The sequence below is a fragment of the Hypanus sabinus genome (genome assembly GCF_030144855.1).
Source record: "Hypanus sabinus isolate sHypSab1 chromosome X2 unlocalized genomic scaffold, sHypSab1.hap1 SUPER_X2_unloc_8, whole genome shotgun sequence".
Classification (NCBI taxonomy): domain Eukaryota; kingdom Metazoa; phylum Chordata; class Chondrichthyes; order Myliobatiformes; family Dasyatidae; genus Hypanus; species Hypanus sabinus.
The window spans coordinates 754,787-772,691 of NW_026779008.1; the positions used below are offsets into that span (position 1 = coordinate 754,787).

The following is a 17,905-nucleotide window of genomic DNA, read 5'->3' on the forward strand; positions in this document are numbered from 1 at the left end:
AATGGGAACTCAGAGGGTGATTAGTTTATGTGAACGTCAGTCAGCCTTCCAGTCTTTATGAGTTTGGATTTGGATTTATAACGGGACAGGAAGCAAATTGGGAGAAATGTGAGTTTTTATGTGATGGTGCATCAGTCTCCGAGTTACATTATTAACAATAAAAGGGCCAAGGCCGTGGTGAGGAAGGAGGTGATTTACTGGAGGTTATATGGAGATAATATTGGAAGGGATATCAAACTTGAAATTGTTTGGGATATGATTTAGAAAATGGGGTGATTAGTGGGGATCATAATATTCCAGTGTTGATTAATGAGGGCAAAATGATTGTTACTGAAACAGGGAAGGTTGTGTTATTGGCTGTGTCATTTGCTGAGATTCATAATCATGATAATTTAAGAAGTTAAGCAATGTAGGGATATGTTTTTCAGTGAATACCCTGATGTGTTGGAAGTCAGCAGCAGCAATGATAGTATCACTGATGGAGAGATTTCTTTGTATGAATTTAAGAAGTCTATTGATAATGCAGGTCAGGTGTCCCCAGGAAAGAGTGATATTTGAAATTGTAATTGTATATAATTCACTTTTGTGAAAATATTAAATGTTTGAATTGTGCATCTACTGAAAATAGTAGTGCCTATTCTAAAACCTGGCAGATCCCCATTTGATCCTTCTAGTTAAGGGCCTATATCGTGAATGCCTCATTTATGTGAACTTATGGAATGTATGGTAATCAAGCGCTTGAGTTATATTTTGGAAAGAGTGGTGATAAAGTGTTTTATCAGAGTGGATTTTGGAAGGGTGAAATGACATTAGATTCAGTTTTAGGTTTGGAAGATGATATTCGGAAAGCACAATTAAATAAAGATGTTGTAATAGCAGTATTTCTTGATACTGAAAAGGGAAATGAAATAGAAGAAATGACTTTTGATTAAGTTAGGAGTGAAGGGGACATTGTATAATTTTTTTTAGTTTTTTTTGGATGGACTGTCCAAATACAGGGCATGTTATATTTGTGTTTCTATGAGATAATGGAATCCCACAAAGCAGTATTTGTAGCATTCATTATTTAATATTATGATTACTGATATTTTCTCTGAGATGGGAAAATGAGATACCCTGGGTAAATCACAATATACAGATTATGTAGCTTTATAGATTAGAGGTATTAATTGCAATTTACAATTAATAGGTCAAACGGTGGACAGATTGATGAGGATTTTAAGCTTTTAGTCGTTAAAACACATTACGTGGTTTACAAACAGCATGAATAGACTTGCACTTGATTTAAAATTATATGATTAATATCTTGAGGAAGTGTCAGTGGTAAGATTTCTCAGTATGTGGATGGATAATAAGCTGACGTGGAAGCACCTATCAGTAAAATAATTGATATATGTAAAGGAGCTTTAAATCTCCTCAGACATCTATGTGGGTATTCTTGGGTGCAACATGAAAATCTTTGTTGACCAATTATATTTGTTTAATTTCATCTGTTCTTGATTATATCTGTGTGGCTTATAGATCAGCATCATCTTCAAATTAAAAATGTTTGTATATGATACAATTACAGACTTTAAGATTGTGTTCTGGTGCAGTAATGTTGCCTGCTGTTTTGGCTTTACTGATTGCAAGGAAATGATCATCCTGTTAAAGGTGTGCTAGAGGACGGTTGGGGACATCACAAGAAGAGTGTTTTTTGTTTTGGGTGGCTGGGTTCTTATCACGCTGGGAATACGGGTGTATTTGATGATACCATATGTCCCACTGTCGCTTTCTTCGTAACCCCACCTTGTTTTTTCCAATGACTTCAGTTGATTTCAGGTTACACGATCGAATTCGGTTCTGCCTGAGAGTCTGTTGGTTCATCAGTATATTAATGAAAGTTATTATTATACAGTAGCCATTTTTACAGATGCATCAAAAGATAAGTTAACTGGGGGTGTTGGTGTCGCTGTTTTTGTGTGCCTGAACTGCAGGTAATGATAAAGAAATGACTTATAGCCATTTATCAACATAGGAAGCAGAATTCTTTCCCAAGTGGAGGAAATTTGTCCTTATAATTTGCTCAGAATACATTTCGGTTTTGATGAGTCTTAAACAGGTCATTCTGGCAGTAGGTCAGATTGACTGTTGGAAACTTGTCAAACGGTATTTCATATATAAAGTTTGATTAATATGTCTGCACATTATGGGCCCTGCACATCACAGTGTTGAGGGAAATGATGATGTTGACTGTTTAGCAACAAAACTGTTAAATGTTAAGCTGTGGATATAAACCATCCACTTAGCAAATTAGAAGCTAAAGGGTTGGTAGTGTTAAGAATTAGGGGCTTATGGCAAGACGTAGGATAATGGACGTAAAGACAGACACCTTTACAGAATACATACACCTGTTGGGTTTATGGAAGAAGGGCTTAAAACAAGGGATGGAATGATACTGACTCGACTGAGAAATGCCCATTCTATGCTTAATTATGCCTTGTAACTAATTGGAAAACTTCATTCTGTGCCGTGTACATTTTGTCATTATGAAACTGTGGAAACACATACTATTTCAATGTGAAGCGTACAAGGCTGAAGAAAAATCAAATGCAGTCTTCAGTACAATCTTAGCGAGGGTACATAGTTTTCAGATAAAAACTATTAAATTATGAGACTGACTTTAAATCAATTCACAGTTTGAGCTGGAAATGGCATATAATAATTGTGTTAAACCTAAGGAAATGACATATAGGGTAGCAAAGGTGAGTGGGATGTTGGATTATTGGGATGCTCTTAAAATCCAACAAAAGGCAACAAAAAAGCCATAAGAATGGTAAAGATGAAATATGAGGGCAAACTGGCCAATAATATAAATCAGGATACTAAAAGTTTAGTTTTCAGTTACATGAAGAGTGAAATGGAGATTGACCTGCACCCAGTCCGTAACCCTCCAGACCTCTCCCATCCATGTACCTATCCAATTTATTCTTAAAACTTAAGAGGGAGCCCGCATTTACCACGTCAGATGGCAGCTCGTTCCACACTCCCACCACTCTCTGAGTGAAGGTTCCTCCTGATGTTCCCCTAAACCTTTCCCCATTCACCCTAAAGCCATGTCCTCTCGTATTTATCATTCCTAACCTAAATGGAAAGAACCTACTCGCATTTTCTGTCTATATCCCCCATAATTTTGTAAACTATCAAAACTCCCCTCATTCTTCTAAGCTTCAAGGAATAAAGTCCTAACCTGTTCAATCTTTCCCTGTAACTCAACTCCTGAAGAACTAGCAACATCCTAGTAAATCTCTGCACTATTTCAATCTCTCCAACCTCTCCATGGATACCTCATGTCTGAACATTCTGAACTAACCTCACATGTGGGACCTTGTCAAAGGCCTTACTAAAGTTCATGTAGACAACATCCACAGCCTTTCCTTCACCTACTTTGTTGGTAAACTCCTCGAAAAACTCTTCAAGATTCATTAAACAAGATCTACCATGCACAAAGCCATGGTGACTATCCTTAATCAGCCCTTGGCTTTCCAAATACTTGTAAATCTGATCTCTCTGAACATCTTACAATAATTTACATACTACTCATGTCAGGCTCACTGGACTGTAATTACCTAGTTTACTATTGGAGCCTTTTTTAAACAATGGAATAACAAGAGCTACCCTCCAATCCTCCGGCACTGCACCCGTGGCTGAGGACATTATAAATATTTCTGTCAGGGACCCTGCAATTACTACTCTAGTCTCTCTCAAGGTCCGAGGAAATATACACTATGCCAGTTTCCTGAGTAAATACCGATGCAAAAAAACTGTTTAAGATCTCCCCCATCTCGTAAGGCTCCACACATGGACGACCACTCTGATCTTCTCGGGGACCAATTTTGTCCGTTACTATCCTTTTACTCTTATTATACTTGTAGAAACCCTTCAGGTTTTCCTTCACATTATCTGCCAAAGCCAACTCATGTCTTTTTTCCCTTGCTGATTTCCTTCTTTAGTATTTTCTTACGTTTTCTATACTCTTTAAGTAATTAATTTGCTCTTTGTTGCCTCTACCTGCTATACACTACTCTCTTCTTCTTAACCAGATCTCCAATATCCCTTGAAAACCAAGGTTCTCTATGCCTGTCAACTTTGTCTTTAATCCTGGCAGGAAAATGCAAACTCTGCACCCTCAAAATTTCACATTTGGAGGCCTTCCACTTACTGAACACATCCTTGTCAGGAAAAAAAAAACTCATCCCAATCCACTCTTCCTAGATCTTTTTTCATTTCCACAAAATTAGCCCTTCTGCTATTTAGAACCTCAACTCGAGGACCAGACCCATCCTTATCCGTAATTAACTTGAAACTGATGACATTATGGTCATTATGAACCCAAAATGTTCGCCTACACATACTTCTGTCACCTGACTGTCTGGGTTCCTAATAGGAGGTCAAGTATTGCATCCTCTCTCGTAGGTACCTCTATATATTGATTTAGAAAACTTTACTGAAAACATTTAACAAACTCCATCTAGCCCTATTACAGTTTGGGAGTCCCAGTCAATATGTGGAAAGTTAAAATCCCCTACTATTACAACTTCCTGTTTCTTTCATCGGTCCACTATCTTTATACAGATTTTTTCCTCCAATTCTCTCTGACTATTGGGCGGTCTATAATACACCTCTATTAGTGTGGTCACACCTTTCCCGTTCCTCAGCTCCACCCATATGGCCTCTGCAGACAAGCCCTCCGGGCTGTCCTGTCTTCGCACAGCTGTGATGTTTTCCCTGACTAGTAATGCTACTCCAGCCCCTTCCATCCCTCCCCCTCTATCATGTCTGAAACAACGAATATTTCTATCATGTATAAACCTTAGGTGAGAGGTTATCTTTTTGTATTAATGTATTAAAAATAAATTATAAATTCTACCAATGGAACATCTTACTAAAGGATTCATATTCAAAATAGTATCCAGCAAATCAGATTCTTGCATACATGGAAACATAGATAATTATTTTTGTAAAAAAAAGTGTAACCTGAAGATATTGCAGAAAGTGTGTATGAGAGAGAGAATATTTGCTAATTAACTCTTCAAAAGTCATCAATCGACCATCGCAAAATAATTGCAAAAATACAAATCCCTTTAATCGCTAAAAATGAAACAACATTGGGAGAGAGAACTTAATATGACCTTTGTTAATGATGGTCAATTCTTCTTTAATATGTGCCAATGAGTGTTTAATTCAATTTAAAATTGTTCACTGTTACTATTTAACAGAGGACAGACTATCCAAAATATTTCCTAACATAGACAATTATTGCGGTAGGTATAAAACTGAAGTAGCCGCTTTTTCACATATGTTTTGGTCATGTTCTTCATCAAAATATTTCTGGAAATCTTTGTTTTCTACAATAAGTTCTGAAAATTAATTTACAACCTAATGTAAAACCTTTGATTTCTGTCCGTACATGCAGTCCTCGCATGACCTTTATCCTCCTCCACCTCACTATCTGCTCTAACACTCTGGTAACTCTCCCTCTACAAATCTCCCCCCCCCCCCCCGAGCAGCACTGGCAAATCTACACGCAAGAATGTTATTCCCCCTCCAGTTCAGGGGCAAACCGACCCGTCGGAACAGGCCCCACCTTCCCGGGAACAAAGCCCAATTGTCCAGAAACATGAAGCCCTCCCTCCTGCACCATCTCCTTAGCCACGTATTTTGCTGCACTCTCCGCATATTATTTATATTTACAGGGACTTTACTCCTGACGCCGATCCCGTGACCTGACCCGTTTACAGACCCGGAGCGGAACCGGAGCAGATTCTCAGCCACTGGTTTACATCCCCAGTCCGGAAGAATGGATAAAGTTTCCCCGTGAATTTATTCCCAGTGAAGGTGTGGAGATGGGACTTGGTCTCCGCGTTGGAAAATGAAACTGTCCCGGATTCGTAACTGAGATAAACTCCCACCATCCCGGGGACGGGACCGCTCGGGAGACGGGTCTCGGGGGAGGGGGGGACACAGAACACGTCACAATCCCGATGTAACACGTCATCAACCCGCCCGATGACCCAGAATCCGGTCTCCGGCCTCAGACTGACCGGTCCCTTCCTCTCCACAGACTCTGCGGCGACTCCCAGACACCAGTCCCGATTCCCCGTCACCTCCACCTCCCAGTAAGGTCTCCCCGATGTGAATCCCTCTGATCCCAGCACACAAAACCAGTTTGTGAATCTCTTCCCGGTGTCAGGGAGATTCCTCCGGGTCCCGGTCAGTCTCACACTCTTCCGATCCTCAGACACCTCGAGATACGGACTCGCCGTTTCCACATCCAGGGTGACAGAGACTGGGGGGAGAAGCAGAGAATTAGAGAGTCCCCGGGGATCGGGGGAGAGACTCGGGGAGCGCGGCCCCGGGGATTGGGGGGAGAATCGGACAGCGCGGCCCTGGGGATGGGGGGGGGGAGACTCGGGTAGCGCGGCCCTGGGGATCGTGGGTGGGGGGAGACTCCGACAGCGCGGCCCCAGGGATCGGGGGGGGGGGACTCGGATAGCGCGGCCCCGGGGTTCGTGGTGGGGGGACTCGTACAGCGCGGCCCCGGGACCGAGGGATAGGCCGCTCTGCCTCCAGCGCGGTCGGGTGGCCGACACGAACCTTTGACTCGACAAAAGCCCATTTTTCCTTCCAACCTTTCTTATTCCACTGCCCTGGCAAGATGTATTTTAAAACATTCTCCCTGTACCCATCTCGACAGTTGATCAACGGCCACACGTAAACAGAGATAATCCTCTTCCCTGTCCACTATACCATTAATTTTAGTGTCTCTCACAAACCTACTAACTATGTCACTTACAGTCTCATTCAAATCACTGATATGAATGACAAACAACCCGGCCCCAGTACCGACCTCTGCAGGTCACAGGCCTCCAGTCCTCTGTGTTTAGGAGACAGTCGGACAGACACTTCAACAGGCAAGACACAGAGGGAGACTGACCTAATGCCGGCCAATGGGATGAATGTGTATGGGAAATAGGTCAGCACAGAGGTGAAGGGTCGAAGGGCACATTTCTATGCCATTTCTATGTACAGCGATGGCTCAGTGAACTGAATGGCTAAGAACCCCAAACCCCCTCACCCCCCACGGGTGCTGAGAATTCCAAACACAGTGACCCCTGACCCTGAACTCCTCAGACAGGGGAAACATCCTCCCTGGCTCCAGCCTGTTGACCCCTGAAAGAATTTCATGTTTCCCTCAGATCTCCTCTCATTCTTCTAAACTGGGAACAGAGAACACAGAACAGTACAGCACAGGAACAGTCCCTTCATTCAATGTTCACAATCATTTGTCGGAGGCTGTGCTTCCCGTTCTCGACCCACCCACATCCTCCCAACATCAATTCTCATCAGACAGGTGTCAAGAGGGATCTGGCGAGACCCTTCATCAGCATCTGTGTAGCTTGGATTACCAACATCTGCAGATTTTCTCCTGTTTGATTTTTAACTTTTTCATTGCCGGAATCATTCTTGTGAACCTCCTCCAACCTCTCCAATGCCAGCACATCTTTTCCAATATACGCAACCAGAAACTGCTCACAATACTGCAAGTGTTGTCTGACCAATGCCTTATAAAACCTCAGAATTACATCCTTCCACTTGTATTCTAATCTCCTCGAAATGAAAGCAAACATTGAGTTTGCCGATCTTACCACTGACACAAATTGCAAGTTAACCTTCAGGGAATCCTGCACAAGGACACTCGTCCCTTTGCACTTCAGATTTTTGAATGTTCTCCTGTTTACAGAATTGTCTGTGCCGTTATTCTTTCTATCAACGTGCATGCATGATTTCCCTAAGCAATAATCCATCTATCACTTATTTGCCCATTTCCTGATCTGTCTCTGCCCTTCCCCAGATTCCGAGCTTCTGCAGCACTACTTGCCCTTCACCTATCTTCATATCATCTGCAAGCTTTGCCACAAAGGCAACAATTCTCTCATCCAAATCATTCTTTGTCTCTCTTGGCTTTGTGCTCCTCGAAGAATTCCAACGGATTTGTCAGGCAAGATTTCCCCCTCAGGGAAGGCATGCTGTCTTTGCTCTATTTTATCATGAGCCTCCATGTACCCAAAAGCTCATCCTTAATACTGGACTCCAACATATTCCCAACCACACCACATCCACATAACCCACCTATAAGTTTCTTCCCCCAACTGCTCTCCCTGCTGAAAGAGTGAAGTGACCGTTGCAATTTCCAGTCATCTTGAATGACCAAATATCTAGTGATTCTTGAAAGATCATCACTAATGTCCCCATATTCTCTTCAGCTAACTCTTTCCAAACACTGGGGTGTAGTCCATCTGATCCAGGACCTTCAGATCTTCAATCGTCCCACTTACTTTCTCCTCAGTAACAGCAACAATACTCATTTCTGTCCCCTGACACTCTGCCATGGCTTTATCTCACATTTCTCCTCTCCGGTGTCATTTTCTAGGGGTCCAATATCCACTCTCACCTAGCTTTTACTCTTTACATTTTGTGTCCTCTTGAGTATTGTTGGCGAGCCTTCCCTCATATCTCATTTTCACTCCTTACTGCTTTGTAATTCCTTGAACAGAATCTTCTTGATACTCCAACATCCAGCTGATTTTTGCTCTGTTGTATGCCCTCTCTTCTGCTTTTATGCTGTCTTTGACTTCCCTTGTCAAACACGATTAGCTCATCCTCCCTGTATAATACTTCTTCATCTTTGGGTTTTATCTATCCAAATTGCCCCTGGAGTTCCAGTCCTTGTTGTTCTGCAATCGTCCCTGCTCGTGTCCCCTTCCAATCTACTTTGGACAGCTCCTCCCTCGTGCCTCCATAACTAACTTTACTCCACTCTGATACTGATATATCTGACGTTATCTCCCTCTCAAACTCTGGGGTGAATTCTATCATTTTATCATCACTGGTTCCTAAAGGTTCTTTTACCATAATCTCCCAAATCATATCTGGTTCATTTTACAAATCCCACTCTGGAATTGCCTTTCTCCCATTGGGCTCAACCACAAGCAGTTCGAAAAAGCCATCATGGAGGCATTGTACAAATTATTTCTCTTGGAATGCAGCATCTTCATGAATTTCCCAATTTTACTCCTTGTCCTTTTCTCTATCTCCTGGTGTCATTTGTATCCCATTTCTATTCATGGCTACTGTTTGGAGGCCTGGACATCACTCTCATCAGGGTCTTTTTACCCTTGCAGTTTTTGAACTTTCAATGAACTTTCGACATCTTTCAATACTATCTCACCTCTCTCTAAAAACTTCATTTCATTCTTTACCAACAGAGCCTCCCCGGCCTCTCTGCCTACCTGCCTGTCCTTTCAATACAAGGTTTATCCTTGAGTGTTGAGCTTCAAGCCAGGATCTCCTTTCCACCACAACTCAGTGATGCCAACAACGTTGTCCCTGCCAATCTCCACCTGTGCTACAACATCATCTACCTTATTCCATATACTGCTGCATTCAAACACAACACCTTCAGTCCTGTATTCATCACCCTATTCCACACTGTCCACATGAACTGAAGTAAGGTCTTTGATGTCGTTGATAGACCACACTTGGAGCATTGTCTGCATTTCCGGTTCCCGACTATGGGGGGATGTCATTACACTGGACAGGAGGCTTCAGGAGGATGTTACTAGGACTGGGGGCCTGGGTTAAAAGCAGAGCGTGTTTAAGCTTGGGTTATTTAGCTGGAGTGTAGGTTGTTGAGCGATGACCCCTGAACACATTCATAAAGGACTTAGATAAAGTGAGTCTTTTTCCGAGAAATGGGAGTACAGAACCAGAGAGCTCAGATTCAAAGTGAGACAGAACATTTTTATGAAGGATCTATGGGATAACATTCCCAGAGAGAGAGAGGGTGGTATACGGATATACATCATAAAATGATGACCCCTGTAGAATACCATTAGTCACTGGCGGCCAACCTGAAATGGTTACCATTACTCTCATTTGCTGTTTCCTACCAGTCAGCCAATGCTCTAACTAAGCCAATAACATTCTGTAATACCATGAGCTCTTAACTTGGTAAGCAGCTTCATGTGTGGCACCTTGTCAGCGGCCTTCTGTGATTCCAAATATACAACATCCACTGCATCCCCTTTATCCATCCTACTTGTAATCTCCTCAAAGTATTCCAACAGGTTTGTCAGGCAAGATATTCCCTTAAGAAATCCAGGCTGACTTGTCCTATCTTATCCAGTGTCAGCAAGTATTCCATAACCTCATACTTAACAATTGACACTAACTTCTTCCCAACCACAGAGGTGAGGCTAACTGGTCTATAACTTCCTTTCTGCTGCCTTCCTCCTTACTAAAGAGTAGAATGACATTTGCAATTTTCCAGTCCTCTGGCACCAATGATTTTTGAAAGATCATTTCATATGTTTCCACAATGTGGACCGCTACTTCTTTCAGAACACTAGGGTGCAGTTCATCTGGTCTGGGTGACTTATGTATCTTTAGGTCTTTCAGCTTTTTGAGCACCTTCTCCCTTGTAACAGTCACTCTCTTCCCTCGCACTCTTCAACACCAGGCATAGTGCTAGTGTCTTCCATGGTGAAGACAGGTGCAAAGTACTCATTTAGTTCATCTGCCATCTCTTTGTCCCCCGTTAGTATATATGCAGCCTCATTTCCAAGTGATCCTAGATCCAATCTCATCTCTATTTTTTACAATATGAAACACAATTTGATATTGTTTGCTAGCTTGTTTTACAAAGACAGGTGTGTGAAAAGGGCTTGAAGGATCATTGGATACCAGAGTCACCCCAACCGCAAACTGTACCAGTTGCTACCATCCGGGATACGGTACCGCAGCATAAAAGCCAGGAGCAACAGGCTCCGGGACAGCTTCTTCAACCAGGCCATCAGACTAATTAACTCGTGTGGACACAACTGTATTTCTATGTTATATTAACTAGCATGTTATACAGATTATTTATCATAAATTACTATAAAATGCACATTGCTCATTAAGACGGAGATGGAACAAAATGAAGGATGTAAGTAATAATGTTAATTCAATTCAATTCAATTTCATATTTCACTTTTCTGTTCCTCTCTGTAGATATTTCAAAGCTTCCCCATCCTCTGTCTTCCTACTAATTTTTGCTTTGTTGAATACCCTCTTTTTTGCTTTTACATCAGCTTGTCTTCCCTTGTCAGCCATGGTTGCACTATATTGCCATTTGAGTATTTATTTATTTTTGGAGTACATCTATCCTTCACCTTCCTCATTTTCCCAGAAACTGACACAATTTCTGCTCTGCTCTCATCCCTGTCAGCATCTCCTTCCAATTTCCTTTGGCCAACTCCTCTCTCAGACCAATGTAATTTCCTTTACTCCAGTGAAATACTACAACGTCAGACTTTACCTTCTCCTTATCAAATTTCAAGTTGAACTCAGTCATGTTGTGAGCACTGCCTCCTAATGGCTATTTGACCCTGAGTTTCCTAATCACCTCTGGTTCAACACATAACACCCAATCCAGTAGAGCTGATTTCCCAGTCGGCTCAACGACAAACTGCTCTAAAAAGCCATCACATAGCATTCAACAAACTCACTCTTGAGATCCATTACCAATCTGATTTTCCCAATTCACCTGCATGTTCAAATCTCCCATGACTAACATAACATTTGTCCTGTTGACATGCCTTTCCTATTTCCAGTTGTAATCTGTGCTCCACATCCCAGCTACTGGTGGGGTGACTGTATATAACTGCCATCAAGGTCCTTTGACATTTGTAGTTTCATAATTCAACACACAAGGATTCAACATCTTCGTATCTAATGTCACAACTTTCGACTGATTTACCAGCAGAGCCATGTCACCCCCTCTGCCTACTTTTCTATACCACTGATACATTGTGTAACCTTGGTCATTCAGCTCCCAACTGCAACCATCCTTCAGTCACGATTCAGCGTTGGCTACAACATCACACCCGGCAATCTATAACCTTATTTTGATACTCCATGCATTCAGATCTAACACTTTGAGTAATGTATTTGCTACCCTTTTTGATTCTGTGTCCCTAAAGCACTGATAGTCACCCTGCTGGCTACAATTCTGTACTTGCATCTGTCTGCCCTATCTGACAGTCTAACTGCACGCTATCTTTGTATTTTTAACATCAGTCTTATCCAGAGTCCCTTCATTCTAGTTCCAACCCCAGTGCCAAATTAGTTGAAACCCTCCCTGACAGCTCTATCGAACCTCTCTGAGAGAATATTGTTCCCCCTCGGGTTCAGGTGCAACCCGTCACTTTTGAACAGGTCCCTGTTCCTGTTCCTACCCACACCGGCACGTGGCACAGACAACATTCCAGAAATTACAACCCAGGAGGTACTGCTTCTCAGCTTTCTACTGAGCTCTCTAAATTCTATCTTCACGACCAATTTGCTTTTACATCCTGTGTTATTGGTACCAACATGTACCAAGATATCTGGCTGTTTTCTCTTCCTCTCTGAAATGCTACGGACACGGTCCGAGTCGTCCCTAACCCTGGCACCTGGGAGGCAACATACCATTCGGGTGTCCCGTTCACGTCCACAGATTATACTGTCTGCTCCCCTGACGATTGAGTCCCCTGTCACTCCAGCTCTCCACTTCTCCATCTAACATCAGTGAGAGGTGCGGGTTCAGGAGGGGATGGGGTGAGGAACTGTGTCAGTCAGAGTCTGCACTCACAGCGCACGAAGGACGTGTTTTTTCCTGACAATCCCAGTCACCACACTGATTCCCGCTTTTATTCCCTACAATAACATCAAGTCAGTATTAAATTCCCAGCTCCTGTGGTAGGATTAGTGTTAGTGCCAGTCGGTGGGGTTGATGTGAAATAAACTTCAGTTCCCCTTCAGTCCATTATCACAGCCAATCCTTGCTTCAACCTGGAACTTAATTGAACAAGGAGAAATGAATCTTTGTAAGTTTTACCTCGATTAATGGCATCAAGTGTTTCTCTCAGCAATGTGTTCAACAAATAGAGGTGATCAAATTTTTCAACCGGTAGGGCCTCATCTGTCACTGACAATTCCTGGACATCGTCATTAATCCTGTAAATATAAAACTGCTGGTTATAAACTGCAATTTTTAGCTATACAGGTTTTCAATAAAGAGTATGTCCTACCTCTTGTTACGATGAGCTTCCTCCTGAAATAAATCAAAGATAAATCTGATTAGACTTGGACTTGCTGTCCACATCCTGAAATTCATCCAAATCATTACAGGTTGTTGAAAATTCCCACTCCTGTAGTCACACTCGCACTCACGGACAATCCAGAACCATGGGGTAAATTACAGGGAATGTTTCTGAATGTCAGACCATTGCTGAGAGTATGAAACTTACAAGGAAGACAGGACAAGTTGTGCATTTTCATCTGGATATGACATCAGGGTGATAAGATAGAGGAATTTAAGATCAGTGATGGATTTAATTGTGTGAGGTGGGGGTGGTGTACCTCTATTTATGGGAAGAATTGTGGGCGAAGAAATTCCAGATGGATTTTAATAAATCCCATGAGAAATTTAGTGAAGAGGAACTCGGTGCCACAGGAGTGGTTGAAGCGGAACAGCAGAGATTGAATATAATGGGAAAACTGGATAAACACATGAGTGACCATCGAGCTCGGGGCTCTGTTACTGGGTGTGGTGAGTAGTTGGGAGGAGAATTCTGGATATTGATAGAAGATGATGGACCGAATGGCCTGTTTCTGATGGAGACCAGACAATTTGCACCCCAGGCCACTGTGGGAGGTGAGGGAGGAGATTGCTGAGCGTCTGGCTATGATCTTTGCATCATCGATGGGGACAGGAGAGGTTCCAGAGGATTGGAGGGATGCAGATGTCATTCGCTTTTTCAAGAAAGGGAGTAGAGATAGCCCAGGATATTATAGACCAGTGAGTGTTACTTCAGTGGTTTGGAAGCTGATGGAGAAGATCCTGAGAGGCAGGAGTTATGAACATTTGGAGAGGCATAATATGATCAGGTATAGTCAGCATGGCTTTGTCAAAGGCAGTTCGTGCCTTCCGACCCTGATTGAATTTTTTTGAGTATGGGACAAAGCATATTGATGAAGGTAGAGTAGTAGATGTAGTGTATATGGAATTCAGCAAGGGATCCAAGGGGACATTGATTTGTTCAACCAGAATTTGCTTCCCCACAGAAGACAAAGTGTGGTTGTAGACGGGTCATATTCTACATGGAGGTCTGTGACCAGTGGTGTGCCTCAGGGATCTGTTGTGGGACCTCTTCTCTTTGTGATTATTGTAAATGAGCTGGATGAGGAAATGGAAGGATAGGTTAATAAACTTGCTGATGACACAAATGTTGGGGGTATTGTGGATAGTGTGGAGAGTATACAGCAGGGCATTGATCTGAGAAGACTGAGAAGTATCTGATGGAGTTTAACACAGATTAGTGTGAAGTGGTTCACTTTGGCAGGTGAAATATGATGGCAGACTATGGTATTAATGGTAAGACTTGGCGTCACTACAGGAAGGATGTGGAGACCATAGAAGGGGTGCAGAGGAGATTTATAATGATGTTAACTGGATTGAGGAGCATTCCTTATGAGAGTAGGTTGAGTGAACTCGGCCGTCTCTCCATGGAGCGACAGAGAATGAGAGGTGACTTGATAGAGATGTACAAGATGGTGAGAGGATTGATCAGAGTCAGAGGCTTTTTCCCAGGGCTGAAATGGCTAACATGACAGGACACAATTTTAATGTGCATGGAAACAGGTACAGAGAATATGTCAGGGGTAATAATTTTACGCAGAAAGTGCTGAGTGAGTGAGTGGAATGGGCTGCTGGCGACAGTAAAGGATGCAGATATGATAGGGTCTTTTAAGACACTCCTGGATAGGTACATTGTGTTCAGAGAGATAGAGGACGATGGGGAACCTTGTGTAATTCCAAAAGTAAGGACATGTTCGGCACAGAATTGTGCACTGAAGGGCCTGTATTGTGCTCTAGGTTTTCCATGTTTATATTTCTAAGTTTCTAATGTGAAACTTATCTGAAAATTTCAAGAAACATTGAAAGTTTCCCTAATCTGACAAAAACTTGATATACAGGATATTTGATGTGTGGGTCACATTCTTTGTTCTCACAGATTGACAGAGAGACCCCCACACTCACAGCCTGACTGGAACTGGGTGTTAATGGGATTTTTAGAGGATATTGAATGTGATAATTAAGGGTACAATTAGTAGCTCTGTGTTATAATCAGAGTAAATCATTTCAAAAAGATTTCATTATATCCTGGGATGAACAGAAGTTGTGGAAGTCCAGTTTTGGGACAACATCAATACTGAATAGTTGCATCAATTGTCTGGTGAGAAACAGTTGACTGCCATTTGTAAATGCTGTGTGTAGGATCAATGCACCTGTTTTCTATCTTTGATAGTCTTGTCTCAATTGTATTCCGTGTCACGTGATTGTAATGGTAACTAGTCACGTGTTGGGGGGTGTGTGGTAATAGTGAAGGGAATAAGTTACATATTCATGCTTTGTTCTGGGCAGATTTGATCTGAGGACAGATGGATATCATATCTTTTGTTAACCGCTTTGTTGCTGATTAACTTACAAATAATTACGCTGAAGGTTCATTGCTTCATGATAGTATGTTGCAGATAAAGGATCGAATACAAATCTTTGACATTTTGGAAGGTCATTATTCGTGTGATTGGAGGCTCGTCATACAAGACTCACAATCTGTGTGAGGACACCAGCAGCGGCGATTGATTTGTTAGAATTGGCTGCTCTGCTGTGTTTATTTCAAATATACCACTGTTCATTTAGTGCCCTTTGACAGAAATAAATTGAAATATAATCCCTCACCTTGAGAAATATCACACTGTCTTTTTGATCTGTCTGTTCCCTTAGCTTAGTGATTTCCTCCTGAATAACCCTTATGTTCTTTTGAAGAGCTAGAAGATTTTCCTCCATTGTGTCGAGAATCCTCTTCTCTTCTTCCCTAAGATCCCTGAGTAAGCTCTGCTCTTTCTCAGTGATAATCTGGCGCAGTTCAGCAAACTGGGATGTGATGTGGGACTGAAGGCTGTGTGACTGTTCCTGTCGAATGAAAGGTGAAGATTAATTTACTCTGTTGCTGTGTGTATTTCCTGATGACATTAAGGGGACCATTTGATCCAACAATGTCCATGCTCGCTCTGAAACATTCCCATCACGTTTTCCTGAAACCTATTCTCCCCATTGACACATTTAGTCCCACCTGATTCACATGCACCCTCCCCCATCTTCACAGGGTTAATTGTAATTAACCATTCATCCAGCATGTCCCTGGAATGTGTCTGAAACTGTCGTGGTCACAGGGAGAGCATGCAAACTCCACACAGACAGCAGCAGAGGTCAGGATCGAACCCAGGTCACTGGAGCTGCGATACTCGGCTATTCTGCATTAAATGGAGCAAAACTCGACAGTAAAATCAGAAATTCCGCTCAGGAAGCCTCACCTGAACTCCGGAAATCTTCTCTTTCTGTTGTTGCTCCTTTTCCTGGAAGTCTGATTTCTTTTTTGTGAGAGAGTCTAAGGAAGATTTTAGCTGATCCTGGAAGTCAGAGAGTGAAGGAAATAGAAACAAAGATGCTTCAAAAAAACAGGTGATCAAACCCGATTATCACACAAAATGCCGGAGGAACTCAGTGAGTCAGGCAGCATCTGAAATAAACAGTCGGTGTTTCGGGATGAGACCCTTCATCAGGACTGGGAAGGAATGGGAAACTGACACCGCTTGCAGGTGTCGGTGCCAGGAGGGAGATCAGTGGGGAGGAGCGTGTGGATCAGGACGATACAGTACGGGGAGCGATCCGTACAGAGAGCGGAGAGTTCGGGGTGCGGCGGTGGGCCGTGGGACGGAGATGCTAGAATCCCGTTGGAGATGATGTAAGTTGCAAAGAATGATGTGTTGGTTATGAAGGCTCGTGTGATGGTTTGTAGGACAAAGGAAATGTGTTAAGTTTTAAACTAACGTTAGTTTTACCTTGTAGTTTTTAACAGCTTCTTCAATCAGCACAAATCGATGCTCTCTGTGTTCCTGCGCAGCTGCACAGATCACACAGATCAGTGTCTTGTCCGTTTCACAAAACAGCTTCAGTTCCTCCTCATGTTCCTCGCAGTGACGTTTACTTTCCTTCCCTTTCGGATTTAGGTTTAGATTCCGAACTTCTTGTGTCAGATTTCCTAAGGTCCGATTCACCCTGAGGGTGCGGTCAGCAAACACCTCTCTGCATTCCGGGCAGGAGTTTCTCTTCTCCCTTTCCCAATACTTTGTGATACAAGAGTGACAGAAGTTGTGTCCGCACTCCAGTGTAACCGGATCGGTGAAGAAATCCAGACAGATGGGACAAATAACCTCCTCGCTCAAACTCTCGACCGGTCCTTTCGAAGCCATATTAACTCCTAGCACTTCCTGATTCAGAATGCTTTTACAGCAGGCCAGGCAGCATCTATAGTGAGAAGCACTGCCGACGTTTCGGGCCGAGACCCTTCGTCAGGACTAACCGAAAGGAAAGATAGTAAGAGATTTGAAAGTAGTGGGGGGAGGGGGAAATGCGAAATGATAGGAGAAGACCGGAGGGGGTGGGGGGAAACAAAGAGCTGGAAAGGTGATTGGCGAAAATGATACAGAGCTGGAGAAGGGAAAGGATCATGGGACGGGAGGCCTCAGGAGAAAGAAAGGAGTTGATGGGGAGGGGAGCACCAGAGTTCCACCAGCGTTTTGTGTGTATTGTTTGAATTTCCAGCATCTGCAGATATCCTCGTGTTTGCACTTCCTGATTCAGCCAGATTTGCTAAGGCCCGATTCACCCTGAGGGTGCGGTTAGCAAACTCCTCTCTACATTCCGGGCAGGAGT

General features: G+C 42.8%; 1 protein-coding gene across 1 annotated transcript; it reads right to left on the reverse strand.

Annotated features, from left to right (window-relative positions):
* Nucleotides 1-5,127: 5,127 nt before the first annotated feature.
* LOC132385985 (zinc-binding protein A33-like) lies at nt 5,128-17,717 on the reverse strand. Its single transcript, XM_059958218.1, has 6 exons — nt 17,032-17,717; nt 16,504-16,599; nt 15,869-16,102; nt 13,155-13,177; nt 12,962-13,080; nt 5,128-6,328 (listed from the first exon to the last, which is right to left on the reverse strand). The coding sequence occupies exons 1-6, from the start codon at nt 17,440-17,442 to the stop codon at nt 5,775-5,777; spliced, it is 1,437 nt and encodes a 478-aa protein (XP_059814201.1). The 5' UTR covers nt 17,443-17,717; the 3' UTR covers nt 5,128-5,774.
* Between the last annotated feature and the right edge of the window lie 188 nt (nt 17,718-17,905).